The 26,201-nt window shown below is 41.4% G+C and overlaps 2 protein-coding genes across 4 annotated transcripts; both read right to left on the reverse strand.

Moving 5' to 3' along the window:
• Positions 1 to 225: 225 nt before the first annotated feature.
• On the reverse strand, positions 226 to 5,096 carry tent5ba (terminal nucleotidyltransferase 5ba). Its single transcript, XM_026185287.1, has 2 exons — positions 4,366 to 5,096; positions 226 to 2,045 (listed from the first exon to the last, which is right to left on the reverse strand). Exons 1-2 carry the CDS (start codon positions 4,513 to 4,515, stop codon positions 1,017 to 1,019), a joined length of 1,179 nt encoding a protein of 392 aa, XP_026041072.1. The 5' UTR covers positions 4,516 to 5,096; the 3' UTR covers positions 226 to 1,016.
• Positions 5,097 to 17,216: 12,120 nt separating this feature from the next.
• zdhhc18a (zDHHC palmitoyltransferase 18a) lies at positions 17,217 to 25,724 on the reverse strand. 3 transcript variants are annotated; one of them, XM_026185294.1, is made up of 10 exons: positions 25,010 to 25,724; positions 24,761 to 24,921; positions 24,325 to 24,474; positions 22,694 to 22,831; positions 22,554 to 22,605; positions 21,933 to 22,035; positions 21,708 to 21,820; positions 20,521 to 20,626; positions 19,593 to 19,663; positions 18,863 to 18,925 (listed from the first exon to the last, which is right to left on the reverse strand). In XM_026185294.1, the coding sequence occupies exons 1-9, from the start codon at positions 25,240 to 25,242 to the stop codon at positions 19,622 to 19,624; spliced, it is 1,098 nt and encodes a 365-aa protein (XP_026041079.1). In that variant the 5' UTR covers positions 25,243 to 25,724; the 3' UTR covers positions 18,863 to 18,925; positions 19,593 to 19,621. The 3 variants fall into 3 exon arrangements, with proteins under 3 accessions (XP_026041078.1, XP_026041079.1, XP_026041080.1); XM_026185293.1 differs by lacking the exon at positions 19,593 to 19,663 and having other exon boundaries at positions 17,217 to 18,925; XM_026185295.1 differs by lacking the exons at positions 18,863 to 18,925; positions 19,593 to 19,663 and adding an exon at positions 19,855 to 20,333.
• Positions 25,725 to 26,201: the final 477 nt, after the last annotated feature.

The raw sequence follows: 26,201 nt of genomic DNA on the forward strand, positions 1-26,201 counted from the left end.
TAAAGCTTTAGTATCACAGAGAGCAGCCATTGTGCTTTAGAAAAGCCTCCTTATGGTTCATGTCCTCAGATTGTAATGGATCCTCAGCCCCAGTTTAACAAATGCAAGTGACTCCGGCCAACAGTGTATGCATTTCAATGGTCCTGGTTACTGCAAACGAACCAACTCATCAGTTGATCAAGCGTGGGACCAAACACCGAGAGGAAAAGAGGACAGACTTTTGAGTCACTGTGTGTCACGTCTTGGCCAAAGCACATTGTTTATTGTGGACACGTAACAATATAAAAACTCAACTGTGTGAATTTTGAAGCAGCTCAGACAATGACCAGTCCTAAAAACCAAAGATTAAAATATCAACAATCATTACAGGCCAGCAGAAAATAACCACAATACCAAAGGAGGGGGGGGGAGAAAAAAAAAAAAAAACAAACCACACCCTCAAAAATGAATGCAGAGAAACCGAGTAATCTAGAAAACACTGGATGCACAATTCTCACTTTACAGATGTTTTCAGAACATTGTGGGATTTTTGTTTGTCGTTTTTTTTTTAAGGCACTTGGGAGTGTGATTACATTCCCTTTCAGAACAAAGAACAAAAAAGAAAAACTACATATCTTTGGTCCGTATGAAATTTAAAAAAATAAAACAAAATAAAAGCCAGGGTATGAAAACACCACCAGCTTCATTGTCTGCTTCCTCAAAAATGCACACCTGACAAAGTTGTTTTTTTTAATACTTAAAGATATTATCGCTACATCTCAGAAATGACCAGCAATCTTACAGATTCTTCTCTTGCAAGAGAAAACAAGTGGAAAAAAAAAAAAATTAAAAAATGAAGAAAAAAAAAAAGAAAAAAAACAAAAAAACTTGTCGGCTCAATCAGATGTACAGCAGTACAGGATTGTTTTTATAAAGTCACATTTGGCAAATGGGTTTCATTATTGTTTGTTTTCAGTCCACATCCTGGACAGAGCGATGCAGTGGAGACACAGTGACCTCCGCGCCCTGACACCAGCTCAACTGCAGGGCAGCCACGTCTGATATGAAGCACTGCACGCGGCGACCTGTGGCGGCTGCACGTGTGCAATATAATAGTTGCTGAAGTTTATGTCCTGCACATACGGCGCTGGCTGGTAGTAACAGGTCACATTGGTTACCGTGGGGATAGCATTCTGCTCAGCCAGCACCTTCAGCGCCAGCATGGAGATGAGGCTGAGCGTCTGGCGCCGCTCGTGGCCCATCAGACACACTGTGCTCTCGTTCACTACTTGGTGCAGAGTCGTGAGGCACTCGTACCGCTTGTGCTCCATCCCGGCGAAGTGGTTCTGCAGATAAGCCTCGAGCTTTCTCTGCTGCTCACCTATGTCGGGGAAGTCAATGAAGAAGCGCGAGCACATGTAGCGCTGCATCTGTTTCATGTCCGCCTCTGACGAGGGTCTGAAGCCTCGCACGAGCAAGTGGCAGTACTTCAACAAGCCACCCCCTCTGATTTCTTCAGGGGTGCGAGTAGCTATGGTCCTCTGACACAGATGTTCCATAGCTTCTTTGAAGTCCCCGTACACGCTTTCGCCAATTACGGTGGGGTGAAAGCTCTCAGACATGGGCGTCTCAGAGCAGCGGTCAAACAAGAGCAGAGAATCAAGGCAAATCTGGAAGGAGTCTACACTGAATTCAAACTGCCGCCGTAAAGAGTCCACAAACTTAAGCTCCACGTTCTTGCCTGTGTTGTTGGACAGCGAGATGAGGCTCCAACGGTCCGTGTCATTGCAGACTTTCACAAGTTTCTGCACATAGGCCTCTTTAAGGGTCAGTGCTGTGATGCGCTCCTTAGAGACCCCGGCTGGCAAGAAGTCCAACAGGCAGTCCAGCACGACGTCTTTCACCAGACGGAAGGCCTGGTCATCTTTCAGCGACACGCCAAAGATCAGGTCGAGATCCTTGTAGCCTAGTCCCGTGTCCTGATGGAGCACGTGGCTGGCAGCCGAGCCGTTCAACCTCACATCCTTAACATGCACACCTCTTTCCTCCAGCCTCGCTCGCACAACCTGGACAGGGACGAGACAAATACAATCTTATTAATAACATACAGTTTCCTTGAACAGGAGGCGAAGGTAATTGCTTCATAGGATCAAAAATGGCATTTAAAAAGACTCAAGTCAAATCAATAGCTGGCATTAAGGGTCAATAGCCTTTCCTTTGCTCCAGTGATCAGCACATATTTAAACACAGGAGTCTTCTCTTTGTGTAGCCACATCTGAAAAGGATCATCTACATCATCGCTATTAGGTGCGAAGGGAAGGGTCGGAGTCCTCAAATAAGTCATCAAAGATTGATTGCGCTTACATGCCCAAAGGGAAATGATACCCCACATGCGCCATAAAACATTCTGTTCTCAAACATTTGGAAATATTTAAAGAGTCGAGTGGTAAGAGCTGCAGCTTCCTTGTTCTATCCGTCAGTCTATTTGGGAAGTTTGTCACTTTAATTAGGCATATGCACAGCAGACGCTAGAGATGATTAGGATAAGAGTGTAAATATGTGCTTAGCTGACTAAATGTGTTAGCGGCACTTTGACGTCACAGCATTTTGGGAACTGAAACAGCCGAACCTGCTACACAAATTAGTTGTTACGCCTCGCATGCAATCCTAAATCTTCCTACCGGCACTAACCTGTCAGATTAGTGTCTGTTGACAATCCCTCCCATGGTGATCAGATAACATGACAGTGCTATTTATACATACTGGGTCAGGCTACAGACTGACAGACACTTGAAGACAAGTCATCCCATCACACGGCGGAGGAACAAAATTATAACTGAAACCTAGAAGCGTTGCAGTTGTTTGGCCATAAAGAAGCTCCAATTGGGTTCAAATTCCATTTAGAAGCAATGATAATGTTTCTAGTTTCTTCTGTGACCAACCTGATCTGCCAATCACAGTAAAATTCACTCAGCCCCACACTGAACTCCTTCCTTTGCTCCTACATGCTTGGATGCAGGTGAGTAGTTAAGATCCCCTCGCTTCCCCTGGAAGCCCAGGTATTATTCTGCTGGCTTAGGATCAAATCCTTCCAGAAAGACTCCAGCTCCATCTGAACTAGTCGGTCTTTCTTTAAATAATAATGAAGAAAGGGCATGTGAAAATGTGTGTTGTTCATTCATAAACCCTGAGCAGAGCATATGCTGTTATCCTAATTGATGCGGGACTCTTACTCCTGCAGGGCTTCATGATGCTGTATCGGACACAGCATGTTTATACCTCCAACCCCGCAGCTAGACAAAGCCCCACACTCACTCATGCCTTGTGTGATGCATAGCATAAAAGGTACTCACCTAGATCAATTCAAAAGACAAGGATAAATAGCCTTACTTTATACATCTTGCCAGGAGGTTCATTAGCTTTCCCTACATGAATCATAGATGCATTCTACGGGGTTTCCATGAGTCCAGAGCAAGCCTGAGAGGCCCCTCATCTGGGTCTCAAACCTGCATTTAGGCCTTTCTGCATGTTAAATGGAGCATTCATCTTTTCCACAACCACAAGCATCAAGCTCCTGGGCTCGCATGTTTGCTGAGCTCATCTTGAATATGTCAGTGAGTAAATTACAGAAGGGGGGGGGGATTCTTTAACAGCTGTATGCACATTTTGAAACTCTAGCATGGGATTTTCTCAGCACTTTAATGCATTGCCAACGAACTCAGATACACCACAGGGGAAGTGAAACGTGATCCAGCCACAATGCATTAGAGGCTGGAAATGTGGAAGCCGTTCAGGGCCACGCTAAAGCCAGCATATAACAGGTTTCCCTCTGTCTGCTGTTTGAATATGACGGAAACCAACGCTTCATTTTGACTTTTTATGTGCCAGTAAATCAACATTAAATGCTACAAAGCAAAAGGATGAAGTAAGCAGACATGCAGGAAACTTTTAGAACGTTTGACACAGTAATCTGCTAAGGAATAAACAGCACTGCTCCAAATAGCAACGCAAAGTTAGCCCCAGAATGAGGAAACAAAGCAAACAAAATTATGTTATGGAAATACAATTAAGCAAGGAGGGAGCCAAGGAACCGAGAGGGTTACATCCTGAATGGATCAGTAGGCCACCAGAGGACGGTGAGGGGTTTCCAGTGTTCAACAGAGTACAGCACTGTTTGTTTTGTGGTAGTTTATTGTGCCATTAGTATTTCACATGAAACTAGAAAGAAGAAAATACGATTTTTTAATTTAAAAAAAGACGTTGCTTGACTGAGAGGTCCTGATTGATATTAATAATTTAAATATCATGAATTTGGCTCAAATTGAGCTGTCAATATAAAAGTGAAACATTTTATCATTTTATTTTTTCTTAATTCTCTCTTGGTACCTGGACAATCTGGCGGGGCTGTACGGAGAGCGTGGGGAAGTTTCCTCGGCCGTGGATGGGGATAGCCTCGCCCAGGATCGAGTCCAAGCGCTGCACCTGATCCCAAGACAGCACGCAGAACCGCCGACTGTGATCCGACTCACCAGACATGGCGTTGTGAACTTTTAAGTCCCCCCCACCCCGAGAAAGAAATCAGCAGAGTGTGAATCAGCGCTTCCTCCCAGCTCAGCTCGGTGTCTTCAAAGTGCGATAATTCCTGTGTGAGCAGATCCGGATATTATTACTGGAGGCAAAAGACCGGAGAGGAAGAAAGAAGGGGGAAAAAAAGTTTCTTCTCAGATGTGGATGTTTCAGTGGGAGCCGCAGTTTGCTCCTTTCTCTGTGCGTGCTGCTGAAATCTGGTCAGTCTGCGAAGGTCCAGAGGGTTTAAAGGCTCCTCATTAGCATGAGCCCTGTGATTGGCTGCTGTGTTTGGTCATTGATTATGGATGCCCTGCCCTGCCCGCAGGGAACACCCTTCATGTGACGTACTTGACAGCTCGGTGAGTTCTGCTCCATCTGCGGTGCAACCCCGCATACCATCAGGGTTTTCCTTCAAACCAGCACTCCTGGGATCTGCATCGCTTCAGCTCCGGTGCTGCTAGAAATATTAGCTATTAGTGATATGTCATAGATTAGATTACAGTTGTGCAAACACGACACACGCATTTCACCTTGCAACCTTTTCAAATTTCTTCATGGGGAAATATTTGCAGAGCATACAGGATGTTTTTGCTGTATGCTTGCGTCTATATTGTCCAATTGATCATGCAATTAATGATCATGCAAGCCTTAAGAGCAATCATAAAAAAAACCGAACGAAGTCTGAGATTTTCCTGGAAGCTCTGCGGACTCAGCTTTGTATCTTTGCAGTGATAAAAGCACTCTCATACCCATTCCTTCTTGGCTTGTGGCTCTTTAAAACAGTCTAGCTGTCAGCAGTTGTATATCTTCTAGTAGTTCTTACTCGAGCTCTGTTTTTTTGCTTTGTCTAAACAAAAAAAAAGTAGTAATTTACAAACAATAGAAGGAGCGCAAAATTAATTTTTATGTTGCAAATTCTTACTTTCAGTTCCCAATTTGGGAAATACGTGACAAACTACATCCATTATTCAGCAGCTTGTAGAGGCGCATTTATCAGCAACAACTTAAAAATAGTCATTTTCTGTGTGACTTTATCAGTTTCTTGCATCATCTTTGCAAACTGTTCTTCACAACATAGCTTCAGTTCATTGAGGTTAGCAGACATTTGCTTTCTCTTAAGGTCTGCCACATCATTTCATTCAGGTTAAGATCTGAAATCTGACTGGGTCATAATCACACCTTGAATATTTTCCCTTTTCAGCCATTCTGTTGTGGAATTGCTGCTGTGCTTAAGTTCATTGTCATGCTGTGTGACACAGCATCAGCCTCACATTTGACTCCAGAGTACTTTGGTTTATAGAGGAGCTGGTCAACTTAGTGACTGCAAGGTGCCCAGATCCTGTGGACACAAAACAAGCCCAAATTATCGCCCCTCCACCACCCCTAGCAACCCTTCCAAACAACCATAATTTTTTTAGTTTTTTTGTCATTGTGCTGTCATGAACGTTGACATTTAACTTGCTAGTTGAGGCCCGTAGAGTCTGAGATGAGCTTATGGATTTTTTTGAGGTTTCTCTGACCTATTCTGAGTCATCCACAACTGGGAAGACTGTGTTAACGCAAACATGAATGTTCCAGACCAGAAAACTGTGAACACACTTGCTGATGATCCGTTAACAGAGTTCATTTAATCTGCACCACCTGGTTGCTGCTTACCCTCCTAATTCCTAAGAGTTCAATTCAGTTCAATTCAATTCAAGTTTATTTATATAGGGTCAAATCCCAACAACTCCAGGCATTATACAGTAATACAGAGAAAACCTCACCAATCAGCCAAGCCCCATATGAGCACGCACTTGGTAACAGTGGCAAGGAAAAACTCCCTTTTAAAAGGAAGGAACCTCCAGCAGAGCCAGGCTCAGGGAAGGCCAGCTATGTGCGCAACCGGCTTGTTATTGAGGCGAGGAAGACAAGACAAAAGACTGTAACCCATTTTATAGATTTTGTTTCTGACATATTACAGTCTTCTCAAATAGTTGTGAGTCTTCCTCACCCAGGCCTCTGTTATAGCCAACAAAAATACTTTTTTCCATCCAAGAATTTGTTGATTTATTTATTGCTGTTATCGCTGTTAGAGAAAGTTTAAAGTGGAAACTTGATATGAGAGTCATTTATTCATTCACCGATTTAATTTGCTCATGGCTGTGCTGGTGTTTATGAAAAGACTCAGATAATGATCTTTTTAGATTAGACTTTTCAGTTCCATTGCTTTCTACTATAGTCTCCTTCCATGCTGAGCTGATTGGGTTTTTATGTGATTTGGTGCAGATACAGAGTCATTCCACTGATCTCAGCAGAACATTTGCAGTCTTTCATGCCTAATACTCTCTGCGCTAGTCAAGACCATCCACAAACTCTTCCGCTTTTTACTGGTGTGGACAACTGCCACATTATTGTTGCCTTTAACTGTATATCCTGTTTTGCATGCAGCCTATTATGTGTTTAAATGCACTAAATAGCCCTTAATGAGAGTCCTCACGCAAATGTAGACATTACGCACAATAGCAGACGTTACTCTCTCAGTGAAGGCCCTCAGATTTTCTGGGTATATAATTTGTCAGTGAACAATACAGGCAATAAGTTTTGCAATTTCCTCTTTTTAAGATATATCATCATTTATAAAATCCCACACGTCACATTGTCTGTCAACTCGGGTTGTTTGTGCACCTGTAAAATGTTTACAAGAGAGTAAAGTTCATTTCAGGATCGACCTGAATGTGTTTTTAGTAATGAAGCAGTAAAAACAGGATGGCTGGGAACACGCGCAGGCAGGCACGCACATTAAAACGTCTTCCCAAGACGTATGTGTACCTGTGTTCGGGTTCGACCACTACTCGGGTGTTGCCAGCAGATGCACAGCCGGAAGTAGATGCATAACCCTGCCTCACAAAAGCTCCCAGAGGTCAAAGCGGGAGTCGGGCTCATTCATTTAAGACATCGTGATGTCGACATCTGGGCAGAAGCGTCCCCAGCTGAGGGTGTTTGCCGGGTACTGAGGTGAGAAAACTGCGTCATGCATCTATAAATAGCCCACCGTGTGGCAGCTGTGCATCCTGGGAGCGGAGCCAGCATCCCCCCTGAATGTGAAACACTTGGCGACGAGTGAACAATGAAGGCAGATAAATGTCAGTTCACCTGACATTCTCAGGTTCCCTCACAGCCCTGTGTCAGCGGGGGGAGCCTTTTCTGGATGAGAAGAAAAGACTTTAATGCAGTGGAACAAAAGGACATCTTACACAAACCGCCTGTATCTGTACAGCAGCTTTTATTTCCTACCTCACCTTTTGTTAATTCATGTCTTTGTTATTGTAGCCTCCATTTACACACAAGTTTGACATCCTGGTGGAACTACAGCAACTGAGACTGTGAGTCTTGTAGGCGTGGTGAGATAGCCTGTATTTAAACACACCTTAAACAAATGACACATAAGACAGCTGTATTTCCCACTTTAAACCACAATCAAACATTACTAGGAAATCTGGCAGCCATGAGTGCACATTATTAGAATTTAAATGAAACTCTATTCAAGATATTTGTGATTTTTTTAATCTTTAATTACTTCCATCCTAAGAGGCATCAGATAGCGGCCGCTGTTGTTGTCAGACGCCTCAGCGAGTAGAAGATGAACAGTGCAGTGGAGTGAGCTCGTCTCAAGTGAATGGGACACGTTTGGACGTCACAGGATGTCGTAAGAAGCGGCTGGAAACTGATGTTGCCACAGTGATCAGTTGTGTGTGAGCACAGATAACAGCGTGCCTGTCACAGTGGATGAATTGTGTCTGTCAGGGCCCCCAAAGTCCAAGTGAATTATTTCCCCCATAGGAGATTTCTTTTTCTCATTTAACACTGAGCACATTCAGACGTGTTATACAAGATCACCAAGTGTCTGCTATTATTAGAGAGGGCGTCACATGTAACTTTGGACAGTGTGGCTAAAAACAGCCATGCAGCTGTTGCGTGTGTGACATGACACTGCAAGTGTGATTTTGAATCAAAATCTGCTTGGATTGTTGCAAATGAATTCACCCAGTTTCCGTTTAGGTTTTCCTCTAAGATCAATCTGCCACAGTGGCAGATAACCTGCCTATACAACCTGGTTGAGCTGACCAGTCAAGCCGGACACCGGGACCTACCTGAGATAGAGGGAATGTGTGATAAGAGCAAGTTTACTTTTCCAGATTGCTCCATATGAAAAAATCTATGGCACTGCGGAGTGAGGTTACGCAAGCGGCTGTGCGGCTGACGTCAGGCTCCCTCTGTTGCCTGCTTGATTGATTACAGTAGTACTAAAGTGAACTCTAGTGCACCTGGAAAAAATAAAGACACGCCAAAACACATTCAAGGAGCTTTGTGCCGCACATGCACTCTCTGCTCTGTGCACACACGCACCTGTCAGATAGGGAAAAAGCGAAACTTTGAAAAAGTAAACACATCCTTTTACTCTACACCTTCTGTTGTGGCAGACCTACACTGCCTCGTTGTAACCAGGCTTGTCTTCCCACTGGTGTACTTAATAAGTCAGGACTACAAACACTGTATGGTGAACAACACACCGATCCTGTGAGATCAACACAGGAGTGAAACCAGTTCTCAGACGTAAATTTTATAGGCCATCGAGCAGCAAGGCTCCACCAGCGTGTCTTGAGGACTACCTGCTGCCATGGCACCCTGGTTAGCTGGTATCTCTACTCCATCATCAGGTTCTTCCTCTTGACTCTGCTTCTTTCACCATCTCGTCATCATATTCTTTCTCTGCTGCGTGGATCCCACTCCTAACACTACTTGTGACGAATGACCATGGAGTAGCAGGGCTCCAATCACTGCAGGGAGAGTACAGTCCAATTTTTGTTACTTTTACTTATCAAGCTTCAGTTTACAAGCTTAACGTGGCAGCTCTGTGGAGCACTCATGGCCTCTACCAGCAGTAATGCTAACAAAAAGCCACACTTTTCTCAACCATGTGATAATCAGTTATTTTTGTGGCTAATGTTGTCTCCTTATCTGAAAGTCTTTATCCACCATACACTGAATAGCTGCTCGATAAGTAATCAATAAATATTTTAGATTTTTCATGTGTCAGAATGTGCGAATGTTTACCTATAGTGCAAAGTGACCAGAGAAACTTCCACTATTTGCTAAAACAAAAATGTAAATTACTCTATTTATTGCATACACTATTTAAACCGTCAAAGTATTTCACTTGTGAATGATAATTACAGCAGGAAATGTTAAAATGAAGCAAAGATCAGGCTGTTTTTTTCCTTTTTGGAGATAAGATTTACATTTGGGCTACGTCTGTGTTTACAGTGAGGACTCGTGAATTAGGGTAAATATTTTGGCATGAAACCTAAAAAAAAAACAATATTTAATTCCCTATAAAAGACAGAAAACATATAAAAAGTTTAAACTAAGTAATTTTACTATTTCAGGAAAAATATTATCTCATTTTAAATTTGATGAAAAGGTGTTACCAGGGTTAAAAAAGCAAGTGGTTCTAAAAAGAAACAGCTGGAGGAATATTTTTCAACTAATTAGGTTCATTGAGTTATGATTTACTATTTTTTTAAGAAAAATGGGCTGGAAGTAGAAAAACTGTTCTGTGGTCGGACCAATCAGGATTTAGATCGACATATGCTTCGATCCAGATGACATCTTTCTTAGTGAAGGCCTTTTATATTTCAGAAAAACAAGGCTAAACTGCATACAGCATGGCTTCATGGTAGAAGAGTCCTGGTGCTGAATTGACCTGCCTGGAGTCCAGACCTTTGACCAAGCAAAAACATTTGGAGTGAAATGAAGCAGACCCAGGACTGTTGAGCAGCTAAAATCACATAAAAGACAAGGATGGGACAACATTCCTCAGTTTCCAGATGTTTACAGGATGCTACGCAGTAGCAAACATGGCCCTATACCAACTTTTCTGAGACACATTGTTGCCATCAATCAAAATGTCAATTTTTTTCTTGAAATTGTACATTTTTTTGATATGTTTTCTTTTTCTATTGTGAATAAATATTTGGGTTTGTGAGTTTTAAAAATCTTTGCTTTCAAGTTTATTTACATTTTTACAGCATTTTAACTATTTAAAGACATTCTGACTGTATTTTACACATGTTGATAAAGTAAATAAAAACCTTCTTTTTAAAAACAAGAGGGCTCCCAATGATTCACAATCATCTACAATCACATTTGCCAAGAATATGTCTTGCTTTTGAAGTTGCAAAGGGCACAACCCTCTTAAGCCAGCTTTGACACATGGGTCCTGTCTGGTCACAGTCCAGGATGTAACTTGGTGGAGCGGTTATTGCATAGTTTAAGTGCTCTGAAGATCAGAGGTCAGAAATATTCTTGGACTATGTGTTATGTAAGCCTTGTCTCACGTTACTCTCTGATAAAGCGAGGTAAGCCTGATAAAGTGGTTGGAAGGTTCAGGCGCTTATATAAAAGAAAAAAAAGGGAAATCTAAATCAAACAGCATCCAATGTTTGGAAACATTAGGTGCATGGAGGCTAGCAACAGAGCCAGACAGGAAACTCCTTTAACTTGAAATCTTTCCAGGAAATCAAATTCCTTCTTTACGTGATGTAATAAAGTCTGAGAAAAGCATATGGATGGCTTTGTATGGATTCCTAGTTAACTGTAGGAACGGGCAGGAGCCCACGTGGAAATGCAGGAATGTACGAGTGTCTTGGACGTGCAAATAGCTTCACCGAAACTTAAATCGCCATGACCCTGCCCCAACCTCAGCACACAGACTGGGTCCCTAAATGTTACAAATGTCCTCATCACATGCAGCTTTCCTTACAAAAGAAAAGAAAAAGAAAAAAAAAAACATTGCTTAACTTCACTTTCCAGTTTCTCTGATGGTGAATGGCTGGTATCATTCTCCACTGATCAAACACAAGCAACTATACTGGAAGGACGTAGAAGCAACTCGACAGCTGCCAAGAATGCACATCCACTGCTGAGTCAACAAATCCCAAACCATAAAAGCATATAAAATAAACATGTTCTGTTATTTTCTCAGCACATGTGCCTGGCTTTATATTAAAAGCCACCAGGGGAAAAGAGCTGGCTGCCTACGCTCCCGGTTGCATTTACCAGAAGGAAGAGGGAACCCCTATTTAGCAGCAAGCTCTGATTTCATTCCCAGAAATCCTGCTCCTCGTGTCCCTATCCAGTAGCTGACAGACTCAAACTCTGGTTGAGGGGAGACTTTTTTTAATTGTTTTTTTAAAAACAGCACGCCAGAGACAATTTGTGTCAGCATACTGTTCATCTGTGGGGTTAAGCAAAGCGGAGATACAGTATATGGATACAGCAGCACAGCTTTACCCGAACGGTCGATATAGTTACCCAAAGGAATAAAAAATGATGTCGGCAGCAGTTTCTTAGATTGTCAGGCTAGATCTGACTTAGTGAAGCTTTTGAAGGAGTTGCTCTTCGGGTCAGAGAGGGCCAAGCTGGATGTTTCGAGAACTTTTATGACCAAAAGGCCAAAGTACGCTTGGTAGATTATGAAGTGTTTATGGATATCGAGAAAAAAACAAGCGTCTGAATGAAAACAAACCTGGCTTGTTCGTTTGTTGGTTTTAAAGCTCCGCGTGAAGTTTTCTGGGCGATTCATATATATATATATATATATATATATATATATATATATATATATATATATATATACATACATATATCCTTTTGTAATCTTTCCTTTGTTACATAACTTTCAAAGTTACACCGGCAAACATGATAAGGAATATGAAGCATGGAAGGTGTTTCTAAGCTGTGCTGGACTACATCGGGACATGTTGTCTGAGTGACTATCTATCCATCTGTCACCTTGACCCACCTTTTCTACAGTGTCACTTTATTGTCACTGCTCCACAAACCTGGGCCATGAACAAGAGTGTTAAGTTCAGCTCCCCTTTACCAGTTGTTGTTGTTGTGCAACCCGCATCTCTACGTGACCCCAGTGCATTTCTACAGCATGGCAGCTCTTTTACTATGTGATACAATAACAAATCCTGCACTGAGAATTTGACTTCAACCAGGAAAATGTTCTCAGTGTTAAACTGTGAAAGGCAACGCACGGTTACATGTTATATTACACACAAGAAGTATCTCATGGAAATTACAGTAGTTGAGGAAAAGTACACAAGTTTAAGTAAATATTGTAATTATCTTCAGGTAGCAGGTAACTCCAAACAATAAAGGCATGCAAAAACTGCAATATGTCTTTCTGTGTTATTGACGTGTGGACATGAAGTGAGATCATCCAAACATTATCTAAAGAAACAGTTTGGCCTCCAGTTTAACTGCTTGGTGAGCCTTAATGTTGTGAGAAGAAAAAAGAAAAAGACTAAGCAACCGAAGCGTTTCTCAACAATGATTGAGGCCATATCAAACAGTCCTTATGATAAGAGCTGCTGTGATAAGGTCTGACCCTATGGTACCCTGGTACACTAATCCACCTCCATGGCCCATATTCAGGTTTCCATGCCGAAGCTTTTTCCACTTCACAACACAGAGCTGATGTTTTTCCTCTGCAGTGATGTCTCCTGTGTTTTTACTTATTCACTTCTTCAATCTGTACACAGAATAAAATATCAGATGTTAAGATTGAAAAGACCTGGTAGAAAAAGATGAGGGGTTTTTGTGAGATATGATAACAGAAGCATTTAACCTCCGAGGACCTGGCGTCCGCATATGTGGACATCACATTTTGGGTTATTTAGACCAAAATACTCAATTTTGCTCTACAAGGGCCTGATATCCACTTACGAGGACATTATACTGCTACTGTCCTATCTAAATTTTAAACGAATATCCTCATATGTGGCTCTTATTTTTCTTAGAAACAAAGATTAGGTTTTAAAAAATCTATTAATTCTTTGTTTTTACATTAATCAGCTCCCAATCAGCCCAAATATCAAAGAGAAATTAAAAATGCATGTCGTGGAAGAGTTCGGGTCTTAGGAGGTTAATCAAGAGCTATAGTCTGATAGTTTTGGGGTGTTTTTATGTAATTTAGCTTCTGTACATCATCACAGTGAATTTTAAATCAAACAATCAAGATGTGACTGTAGTGCTGGCTTTCTGGTTTAATTCAAAGGGTTTTTTGGACATTAATATACACAGTCCCCCTACTCTCAGAGGCTCAGTCCATTGACTGCCAAAGAGAATCATTGGCCAGGTGAGGTCTGTATCCTGGTTATTCAATGGCAAATTCAGATAACATAAAACACAACTAAAGTGCACAATGACAGGATTATTTTCCATAGTTACGAGAAACAACCTCACAATATATAACCAATTTAAAAACATTCTCAGGGAGGTAAATATAAATGGTAAATGTCAAGGTCGATCGAGAGACACCCTCCTGAATGGAAATACAGAGGCTTTACAACCAAGTGCAAACCTCTGTTTACGCACAAGAACAAGAAGTGCAGATTAGACTTTGCCAGAAAATATCTCAGCACAACTCTGAAAAAAAAAAACAAAGAACAAAGAAACACAAGGTCAAGTGTTTACAGATGAATGCAAGATTAATTTTTGTCAGAATGTTGAAAAGAGGAAAGTTTGGGGACGGAGAGAAACAACTCATGATCCGATGCATATCACATCTGTCAAACATGGTGGAGGCGGTGTTATGTCATGAGCTGCCTGTGTTTATTGATGATTTAACTGCTGTTAGAAGAAGCAGGGTGAATTTTTAAGTATGCGGAGCTATGCACTCTGCTCAGGTTCATCCAAATGCTGCAAAACTGATCAGACTGATCAGAGTTTCTCGAGGCAAAAAAGTGTTATATTCTTCAGTCACATGCCTGATCTCGAGCCGGCAGAGCAGGTTTCCAATTATTGAGGTCAAAGCTGAAGGCAGAGAGACCCACAAACAAGCACTATCTGTGAGCGGTGGAAGAAAAGGCCTGGCAGAGCAACTTAAGGGAGAAAACACAGCGTTTGGCGATGTGCATGAGGTCTGTCCAAGTCTGCACTAAAATCACGTCCCAATCATTTCATTTGAGAAAAATTAACATTGGTTTTGGGACAATGACACTTTGTTTTTTGTATATGTGGCCCAGTCTATAACAAGCATTGGTCAGCGTGAAGTGGACATAAAGGCCTCCTCCTAACTGTACATTCATACCTGTAGCCCTGTACTGACCATTTGACCCATCTCCACTCTGTGAGCATAGCTTCTAAGTGAAGCAGACTAAAGCTTCAGATTATCAAACACACCACTGTTACACCCAAAGGAAGTCCCAGTAAACAAATAAGTACTGAACAAACTGCTCATGTAAGGTATGTGCGAAGCACTTAGTGTCAGCCAGGACACATGAGTTGGAAAATCTTCACATGGTTGGAACATGTGTTAGGATGTAGTACAGCTCCTAGTTTTCTTGAGACATTTTCACAGCATACATCCAGCATTCAGAAATGTTAACCACCGTGTGCCTGTTACTCTCTGGATACGGTTGTTTCATGTTTCACTTGCAGTGGCAACAAACTATTCTCGCTGGCAGCTGCACGTTCCTGGTTTATTCTGCTCAGCGCAGGGTTAATTATATCCAGCTTCACTGCCCAGCGCGGAGATGCACTTTTAGCTCAGCGGTGATGCTGACAGCAGTCCTGACTGTGAATCACCTGTTGTGTTCACAGAGGTACTTCACTTCTGCTTCGGTCAGGTCGGTGAGCGATGAGAAAAAGGCTTGTGAGAGGGTGACACACAGCTGTGCACATGACAACAGGACCAAAGTTGGCTCGGGGAAGAGGAACAAGGCACAGTGAATCATGTAGTGGAGGACATCCAGAGATAAATCATGGTGGACAAATTCTTTTTAAAAAAAACTGGAATTTATTAGTTTTAAGTGAAGGAGCGAACTTTCCCTGGTGTTGCTCATGGAAACTAAGAAAAAGTCGAGCCTTCAGATCTCAGCTCACTGTTGTAAAAGGACAAGTTTAATATCTCTATAAAGTAAAACAAAAAGCACAATTTTTAAAAACAAAATAATAAAACACATGCTCTTATTCTGAAAATCGGGAATTCACCCCTGCTAACTGGGTGGCCTGCCTCTGTGCCACACCAGCTGGGGTTAAAGAGCGTGATAAACCCCAGCAAGCGAATAATCACCTGCAGCCAGCAAGGACTCACATAAACCAGCTACACTTTGATGACCTGGTACCCTCATTAGATTTGTTAAACATTATTTCCAAATGCTGATTTAATTTTTTCATCTTCTGCAAACAATTTTCAGTCCTCTACGCCACGAGGTCTGTGGTCAAAATGCAACCCAGCTGCTGAGGCTGTGATTCCTTAACTTTCTCCATCCGCATGACACTGAGCCACAAGTCTGACCATCTGCTTTAAGTCCACTTAAGATACAGGTTGTTGTACTGCAATGCCAAATTCCCTTCAAGTCAAATGAGGTAATATTTCAACTGTATATAAACAACCCAAGAAATCCATATAAACTATCATATTTCACCCCAAATATGTTGTTCAGTTTTGGAACAGTCTGTAATTTGTATAAAATCCTTTATCTCGATCCAGCAAGTGCTTTAGCATGATTTTATGCATTGAGTCTGTTATTTCTCCCCATTATTTCATGCTTTTCTCTTTGTTAAACACTGAAATTTTACCCAAACCTAAATGAAATTACTTTTTTAAAACTCGTCACTTCTACTTCACCCCAAAGTCTTTGCAGGGCGATCGCTGATTGGAAATTCAAATTTTCTGCCTGAGGATGTTACCAGCAAATATTACAAGCTTTTGTTTTTTACTTTGTGACAAAAAGTCTCATTAGTCTCTAAGTCAACTTAGCGCGTGCAGTTCCTTGCTACATAAAGGGTTAAACAGGAAAACACTAATTGTCACACACACTGTATATACATATATTTATACACACACACATACGTATGTATATAAATATATGTGCATGTGTATACAGAGCAACATTTGCACTCATCTGCACAGCAGTGGCAGCTGAGTGCTGTCAGTCTCTGGCCTCGGCTGTCACTGTCAATCCATTGTGAATACATTTATAGCCATCAAGAAATTTTTCTTAACTTTTATATTTCGGTTTTAATAATTGCAGACAAAATAGTTTCTTTAAATGCATGAAAAACTGAAACAAACAAAAACTTTCTTCTTAGCACTTGGGGGATTTTATGACAGTCCACTTCGTGGCTGCAGTTTAAATATTTGATATAGATTTGGTGGGAGTGAGTTTTAGCTCAGATAGACTGAGTACAGACATCATGTTTGTTTCCCCAGACAGTGTAGTATGTTATGCGTGTCTGATTTTTCTCCTCATTTAACCAGTACATTAACCTTTGTGTTATCACATCTCTATAACTCTGTTATCATACGAGCAATAAAAAAATAAACCAACGCAAAAAAAAAACAACCCCAATCCGTCTTTCACTGCAGAACTGTGTCAGCTGTTGTACATGCTGTGTTTCTGATAAACACACCTCACACATGCTTTTTATTACTGCATATCTGGCTGTCTGATCACACTAACAGAGTGAATGAAAGAATGAACCTGCTTTTAGATTAGATTTTGACATTAGCTTGTTTAAAGCTATTGTAATGTCATTGTGTAGAAGGTTTTCTTTTTAACTGAAGACGGGAAAAAGAAAAAGAAAAAGAAGAAAGAAAAGAGTCCCAATCACTAAGTCTGATGATATTTATTGATCAAATGTTACAGTTTCACTGCTACACCATACAAAATACAAACGTTTGTTCATACAAGCGCTGCTTGTAGTCGTCTACTCTACCTATGAGTCTTGATACTGATATTTGATAAATGAATGACCCACTATGGCGATGTAGTTCTTCACAAACTCACAACCTACTCAGTTACAAAATGATTAAATAACACACAGAAAAGCCTTTCCCCTCCCTAACCGTTTCACTCAAACTGTTGTACTCATGTGGTGCCCTCTAGTGGCACAAAGCTCCTGCCGCCTTCTTTTAAATAAATTGTTCTCCACCGTCACAGAAAGGGGAGCAGGTTTCATGCTGTCAATGTGGACGAAGGTCAGACACGAAAGAGGTCTCATCCACCCATACATCGTTCTGCTAAAATAGTGCCTGCAGTAATACACAGTCTTCCTGCTCTTAGGCAAAGACTGAACAGATGCTCACCCGTCCCTAAAGCAGCCCAGCAGATCACAGTAACACTAAAAAGAGTGATAAATAGCACTATCCATATCCTGGTAGGAAGCAGCAAATTTGATTTAAATACTTTGATGTCTAAAGTATGAGTAACAGACTGAAGAATAAAAAAATAATATGTGGAAGCTATTTCCTGGTAAAACCCAAACAAACCTACCCCACCTTGCCCAGGTTGAATTTAGCTGTCCATATAAACATGACAAACTTCCAGAAAAATGTCATTTCTGATATGCAAGACATGCAGAAGTAAATAATAAATACAACAAAACCCCTGAAATAAAGACATTAAAAAAAAACCAAAAAACTAAATTGTACCTTGCCCATCCTTCACGCTCGGATTATTAATGTATCTCCAAACTGCTAAACCGCCTGATTACACTGCGATCATGTACATCTAAACAGGAAATGACAGGACATAACCGAATCAGACATAAGGCCAACTCTTGAGTTGATAATCCTGATATAGTTAATAAATAATCCTGAAATGGCTCGCTATCCAGAGCATACCAGGTCGGCAAGTCCAAACTTCTTGCATCCACAGTTGAAATGTATGTAAACCCAGATTTTCATACCCGTTTGCATAAGATAATAGCAGGAACTTAAACACTGAGGTTCTGCTGAGGTTCTGGAGGCATGTTCTGGGCGTCTTAAAAAAAGGTGTTTAAAAAAATATCTCTATATTGTGCTTCCAAGTGTTACTTAAATTCTGAAGGACACATACAGTGTGACACTGGTGGTGCAACTTAATCCACAACTCCTCACAATGACGTCTTGACGAAACAAATCGCAACATGCATGACCTCCACAATGAAAGAGGTTATAGCCAGACCAGCGATGAGCAGCGCAGCCGGACAAGTCCGCTCAGTGCAGTGGATTAAAGCCAGTGTCGGGTGCATCCCCTAATATCAGTGTGGTGTGGCTAAGCGTGGGTGAAGGAGAAGCCAGACGGAAGGCTGGATTGATCGAGTGCAGTGAGTCCCTCTTGTTGCTTCGGCTGAACGGGGGGCATGCAGTGGCCGCTGACTGGCGAGCTTGCTGCTGTGTGCAGCCAACAGACGGCGAAGGCTCTGAGGTTGGGGCTGCGCGGCTAGAAACATTCAGGACCTGAGGGGTAGTCTTTGGGGTCCCGGGGGAGCAAAGGACAGGAAAGTCTGAGGAGTGGACCACCCTCTCCAGCACATCCTTTGTGCTCTGAGTGCACTGCGTGAAGAAGAAGAAGAAAAAAAAGAGCAAAATCAGGAAAGGCAGGAGCAAAATGTGTTAAAAAAAGAAGCCAAGCTGCGAATGGCATGAGAGTAAAAACAGGACAGGCGTGTACACAAAATTCTGCAATCTGATTTAAGGAATTAGTTTGGAAGTCATAAGAAAAGTGAAAGCAATGGGAGCTCTGATGGCAGCGCTGTGATAAGATGGAGAAGCTTGGAGGACGTGAGTTCGATGCAGAAAATGCAATTAGAAGGCAGCCAAATATGGCAAAAGGTTTACAGATGTGCACGGAGAAGCTGCTTCCTGTCTTTTCTTCTGGCTTGAATTGGGAGCAAAAAGGAGGGTAAAGATTATGCAGACTTGTATTCGACTGCGTCTCCGTGCATCTCATGGCAAAGAGGAAAGAAAATCAACTGTTAAGAGGTGGGTGAGTCAAGCAAATGTTAATGAATGGTAGTGAAGCATGCATATTCACAAATATTATTCACACCATCACCACAAACCAGTAACAATATCTGCTCCTGTTTAGCTTTATATTCAAAACCACAGAGATGGCAGCTACAGCAAACAGAACTGCAACTGTAATGTGAAGGACGGAGGCACACAGCGGAGGCAAGTGAAGAGATGATGGGAGTGGTTTAAGGTTCAACCCTAGTCTTACCATCGACCATCTATATGCAGCAGTGACCTTCAGGCTGTGCAGGACAAAGAAAAGTCCTGACAGTTCTCCTCCTGGCAGGGTGGATACAGTACAACACTGAGTGTTAACGCTTTTATATAGACAGCAAAGTTACAGGCGTATATACACACACGTGTTCATTCAGAAGGACAACACAACCCCCTCATTCCCAAAGAAAAAAAAACTCAGACAGGCACAAAATAAAAAGTAAACAAATCTCAAAATACAAAAATACTGTTTATTTAAATACACAAAAAACAAAACTGTTATTGTACGAGTGCAAAAAATAGAAATTCTTTTAAGATTATGGCTAATAACCTGCATTTGATAAAATAATACACAAATATATTCAAGGCATGATTTACCAAACACACTAAAGGAAAGCAGCAATTCTGTCCATCAACTGTCATTACAGCATAAAACCAGACTTGCAGCAGACAAAACAACATGTTGAATTCTCTGGCAAAAATAACCACATATTAAGGTGTTTAGTGTAAACAGCACAAATTAACCGTTATGTACATCTGCAGGACTCAGTGGTGATTTTAACGCATAGTTAACTGGTCATGATGCCAAACAGTTAAAAGAAACTTCACTGGTGAGTTTTCGATTTAGTTTCTTCTTAGTTTCCTTAATCAGTTCTGCAGTGACTGTCTGGCTCTGTGTTGTGGGTCAGTTCTGAACCATTAAAACTCAGCTCTAGTGAAGCTGCCGTTAAAAGCCCTGTAACGGTTCAAATAAAAAAAAACTAAATAGATACAGCTTCTCTCTGGCAACAATAAAAAGCGCAGCTCTGGCCACTTTGCATTTGAGGAACCATAGCTGGAAGTTTAAAAGATGGAGGAGCAACACATTGGGAACTATGGGACAGTCAGTATTTGGGAGGGATCACAAGGTTTTTAATCCCTACCATGTTTGCATCATTCTTGGCCCTGAAGGGGGGCAGCTCTATATCTGAGGCAGACGCAGCAGGGATCGGCTCATCAGGAGGAAGGAAACCTCTTCTGTCGATCAGACTGGAAACCAGAACACAAGATTGTTATGATCCACCAGGGTGTAAACTGCATGTGTACTTTAACACCATTCAAGTCTCTGCAATGATACAGCTGCAACAATGCACAACTACATGACACCATGCTGCCACTGTATACAAAAATGGCCTGAACTAATACAATGACTTATGGTCAGAACCTAAGAGTGAATCCCAATCTTTACAGTGACTTGGAACACTCAGTCATAGAGTCACTGCTGAATCTGCTTTAAACCATTACACCATTGGCAGGATGAAGCCTCGATGCCACTGGTGTAATGGTTGGCAGGATGGATCCATGCATTCGTGCTGTTTACACCAAATTCTGACCCTCCCATCTAAATGTTGCAACAGAATTCAAGACTCATCGGAGCAGATTACATTTTTCCAGTCTTTTATTGTTCAATATTGAACTTCTGTGAACTTCAGCTTCCTGTTTTTAGCTGACAGAAGCAGCAACCCGTGTGGTTTTTTGCTGCTGTGTCAGGTTCAACGTTTTATGTGTTCAGAGACGCCCTTCTGCTTAAACTCCGTGACTATTTGAGTTACTATTGCTTTCCTAGCTTTAAGCAGTCTGGCTATTCTCCGCTAGCATCACCGAGGCATTTTCACCCACAAGACTGCCGCTCACTGTATATTTTCTCTTTTTTGGGACCATTCTCTGTAAACCATACAGACTGTTAGACATTTGCATCAACAGGCTAAACAAACAGTGTGTCCGGTGAACTCTCCATCTACCAAAACACAGCAAGAGGTAGTCATGTCAAGATGAAAACACATTTTATAGTAGCAGAAGCTGCTCTAAATCAGCACATACAGATATTAAACGAGATGTGAATGAACATGTTCCCTGGAATACAACAAGACATCTGCTAATCAGAGGGCAAGTTTGGAGGGTTATCCATGCAGCCAACGGCGGGGTACCAAATCTTAATATGACCTAAAGCATCAAAAAGCTCAGAGGCCGCTTTGTGTTTCTAGACTGCGAGTTGTTAAGGTGATTAGTGAGACACAAGCGTGAACTTGATGAAAATGTGTGAAGTGATGAGGAGGACGTCTTTACTCACCTCGGAGGCATGGGGCCGCATAACGTTACGCAGCAGTTAGTTATAATGCTGTTATAAGTGTATGGGTTTTCAGACTCCTCTGCACCCCTTTTACTTGACCAGGATCCCTTTATCTGCATGACAAGTAAGCTGTGAGCTCCACCGTTTTCAGCATTTTATGTGTATTTTAACAAAAATCAAACAATCGTGAATTCAGCTTTGCCACGTCAGAATAGCACTACTCACATCTTCATTTGTGGTGAGATTAGAAGCTACTAAGTAGGTGTGAAAGCCTGAGAGGCCCAAAATAGACCAGATGGAGAAGAAACAAATCACCAACTCCACCACAGTGCACAAAGAAAGTCAAGGTATAATATCAGTTGTTGAAATGGTAACCAAAGATCCATGATGTTTAAAGATAAACAACTGTCATTCATGCATGTCTGTAAATTGAAAATATCTCCCCACTGCTACATTCAAATCTGTGTTGAGCATTTTTCCCTTCAAAATAATCTAAATATCCCAAATACCTTAGCTACTATAAGTATATAAGTCAGTCTTTACAGAAAAAAAAAAAAACATGCTAGGTATGTCTCTTATTTAGACACAGAAATGTTTCGGGCAATAACATAATGTCTTATATGTAATACACAGCATGTGGAAATCAATCCACAGTCATCTGTGACTGTGACTAATGGTTACGGCTATAATTGTCTCACGAGACATGAGGCAGCAAACTTACTAATAGACAGCAATCACACTAAAAGCACCTCTAACACTCTTATCCTATTAAGGGTGGGCATAAGCTGAGGAGCAGCGGGAAGTGCTTCGACTGTCTAACACAGCAGAGTGACAGACAAAGGATATCTTGCAGGGCTCTCTTCAATGGCTTGAACGAGGCTTTTACCTTCTTGAGAAACTGGAGAGAAACATCAACATCAGAGACAGAGGCATGTTAAAGTCTTTGCTGGTAACGTGACAGATACTAAATGTGTTTAAGTACTTACGCAGGGTGATGTGTGTGATGACACAGCCAAATATAAAAGACGTGAGAAAAGACAGGGAGATGATGAAGCTGTAGAAAAAGCGGTAATTGCGTTTTCCCACACAGTTTCCCACCCATGGACAGTGGTGATCAAATCGTTCTGGAGGGGAAAAGAAAGCAAAGAAAACATAAAGTTACAGTCATTAATTTCAGTGACAAACTACAAATCTCTGTGGATCAATCTAGTGGATCTTTTACAAAATTTCTATCTGCATTGACACATCACACGCCCATTCATGTAAAGTGGAAGCAGAGAGCGAGAGGGCTGGTTAAAAAAAAAAAAAAACAAAAAAGAAAAAAAACTACAAAATGATCAACACAGTGGCAAAAAGTAACACCAGAGGTTTCTTAGCTGGGACAGAGAAAAGGGTGGACTTGTTACTAAAGGTAAAACGTCACCACGAAGCATTCACAGCAGCAGAAAACACAAACCTGGACTCATCTCAGAGCAAATACAGCAACATAAGAGCAAACCAGGAGCATTATGGAAAAGAACAGTAAAGTGATAAAAGCTGTATGAGCCTAAGTGTTACATTTACCCTAATTTAATGACTGATAAAACTTAATCAGGCAGCAATCTTGGCTGTCTGAGCTTTATCATTTTCAAACTAAAAGAAAAAAAAAGAAAAAAAAAAGGGTTTTCCAAGAAAAGTGGTGTCAGCAGTGTTTCCCAGCAGATCTGTACGGAAACATAGAAGGCATAACACAGAAAAAGTCATTCATTTAGGTTGTATCCTAAGAAATGAGGAACAAAACTCCCAACTTCCTCAATGTGTGCATAAGTGATTTCAAAAGTTTAAGTAAAATTGTAGAAAACCCAATCAAACTAATAATCTTTCCAACCTTTCACAATAAAGCGCCATCGTAGTGGTACAATCCCTTCACAGGGAGCAATGTGAGGGGAAGGTACTGAAATTTAGGACTGAAAATACAGTAACCTTTGTAGAAACAAAAATTATTATTTAATTATGTACTCCCTGAGAGTTTGTTAGGAATAAATTCTGATTTAAAACCACTGCCTGCCAAAAACCTACAGCTCATGAGGCAGATTTATGAGCTTTTCTTTATGGCATACATGGAGAAGTAACAGTTGTTACTATCAAACTCTTTATTTTACTAAAATAATGACCAAATGCTAACCACCCACTTTCAACTACACAGATCCTGCATATATGGCTAAACTGATTTGGCTACTTTAAAAAACAAATGTCAGGTCATGTGTTTATGGGTTTCACTTCTTTTTTTTGTAGGCTCTTGGTAAATTTGAGGTTTCAGGCTATTGTAAGTATAATGTTGGAACATGCTCAAGGAAATGTATTATCATTCTGATATTTAAACATTAGTGTTCCCCACTAAGATAAGCTTCATTATCATTGTAAGCACAAGCATAGAGGCAAACATAAACAGTCATACTATTAGAATGAAACAGTCATAAAAAAAAATAATGTTCTATTCAATCATAAATAAATGAGTAATAATCCTAATAAAAGCAGCTTTAAGAATGACATAGGTAGGCACTGGATATAATAGCAATATTGCACTTTGCACTTAAGGTAGATGGATTTGGGATTCCATGTGTAAGTTTATTCTCACCTACACAGTTGTCGCACAGGCTGCAGTGGGAGGTGCGAGGAGGGCGGAACATCTTACAGGTGAAGCAGTATTTGAGCTTTACCACCTGCTGGTTGATGAGGATCTCCTTTGTCCGCGGAGGAGGGCGGTATGTAGAGGATCCTGAGGTATCTTAAAATAGACATGTACAAGGGGGAGACACTTCTTTAAGGTGTTTGCATTTCAGCAAAACAGCTCAACCAAGTAACTTCATAAAAATGGGGAAGTCAGTAGAAATCAGACTATACCAGGCCTTTGTGCTCTTCAACCATGACCCAGAGTAATCAGCTTAGGTTTGCAGCTCAGCAACATGTCCCTCAGACACCCCACACACACCCCACACACACACACACAGATGGAAAAGCTCTTTCATTCCATCTGTCCCACAGTGAGTAAGCTGGAACTACATATGCCTCACCTATCTGCCGCTCTATGTCTGCAGCTTCATCTGGAGTGGCTCTGGGTAAAATGCCTGGATCGGTAAAGCTGGTTCTCAACAGGGAGATGGCCACAAACACAAAAAGCACCCCGCCGATCACAGGTATGAAGATGGTCAGGTGCTTCACCAGGAACGGGCAACTATAAATGTATATTCACATAAAAAGGGGGGTATAAACTCAGACGTCACAAGACACCCTCGAAAATAAACACGTACATTTCGACTCACTCAAATGCAAAGAAAAGGCCACAGGTGACAACAATAAGGCCCATTGTCAGAGGAAGGATACCGCTCTGTCGGGAAAGAATGAGTCGCCCGTCGCAGAAAAACCTGTTCTTCCCGGGGAACACTTCCCATTTCCTCCGGGGCGACTGTGCCTTCTTCTCCCCGAGATTCTGCGCCGACAGCGGGGTCACCGACAGTGCCTGTGGATCTATCTGCTGGTACTCGCAGTTCTTCATCGTGTAAGCGGTTCGGAGGTAGCTAAAGGCACACACAGATAGACCTCTCTTTTCTCGTCGTGTTTCTTCTTTTAAAAAACGACAGTCCTCTCAAGGGTCAGTCAGTGTAACTTTATATTTTGCTTCTTACTTTCCCATCATGAAAGCTAACACTAGCTAGCGTACCAACAAAGGCATTCTTCTCCGTAGTTCACAGTCTGAATCAACCCCCAGGTTGGCGCGGGGTTAACTACCATGTTTGGTAGTTAAATTAAAGCCAAACAGAAATATGACTGCCCATGCTGTCAAATTAACTAGCCTCAATTAAAAATTCAACCCTCACAGAGGAGCTTCCACTCCAACGTCTTCACGGGAGTTCCTTTTTCTTTCACAGTCAGCTACCGTACGTCATGGCGTCATCGTAACGTCATCACGTACGTCCTGATGATCCATAATGGGGAAAACGCGTCTACTCTGCACGGAGATGACAGGAAGATCAGTGGCAGGCGCGATGATAATCTGTTTTTATTGACACAGGCTGTGTTTTCTCTATACTAATTTATACCCGTGCCGAAAATAACATTAAAAAATGTTGCATAATTTGTTTAAACAAACATTTGTTTAAAATATGACATTTTTGTTTCAGTGTGTTTGTGATTAGGTTAATGAAAGAAAAATTGTATTTAATAAAAAAAAGCAAATCATCTTCCTTTAGTGCCTCCATTTCACCCTGTCTTATCCTTAACACCCTCTAATCACCTCATTATGCCCTTCTAGATCCACAAATCTTCTCTGTGGTCTTCCTCATGCCCTTCTGCCTAGCAGCTCCATCTTCAACATCCTTTGTCCAGTATATCCACCACCCCTACTATCCTTTCTCTGCCCTGCCTCTCTAACTTTCTCTAACTGCTTTCGTTATCTCTACTCTTTATATCTCTCCTTCTCATTCACACACACATATTCTGTCTTGCTTCTACTGA

This window comes from Astatotilapia calliptera, chromosome 11, assembly GCF_900246225.1.
Source record: "Astatotilapia calliptera chromosome 11, fAstCal1.2, whole genome shotgun sequence".
NCBI classification, from domain to species: Eukaryota; Metazoa; Chordata; class Actinopteri; order Cichliformes; family Cichlidae; genus Astatotilapia; species Astatotilapia calliptera.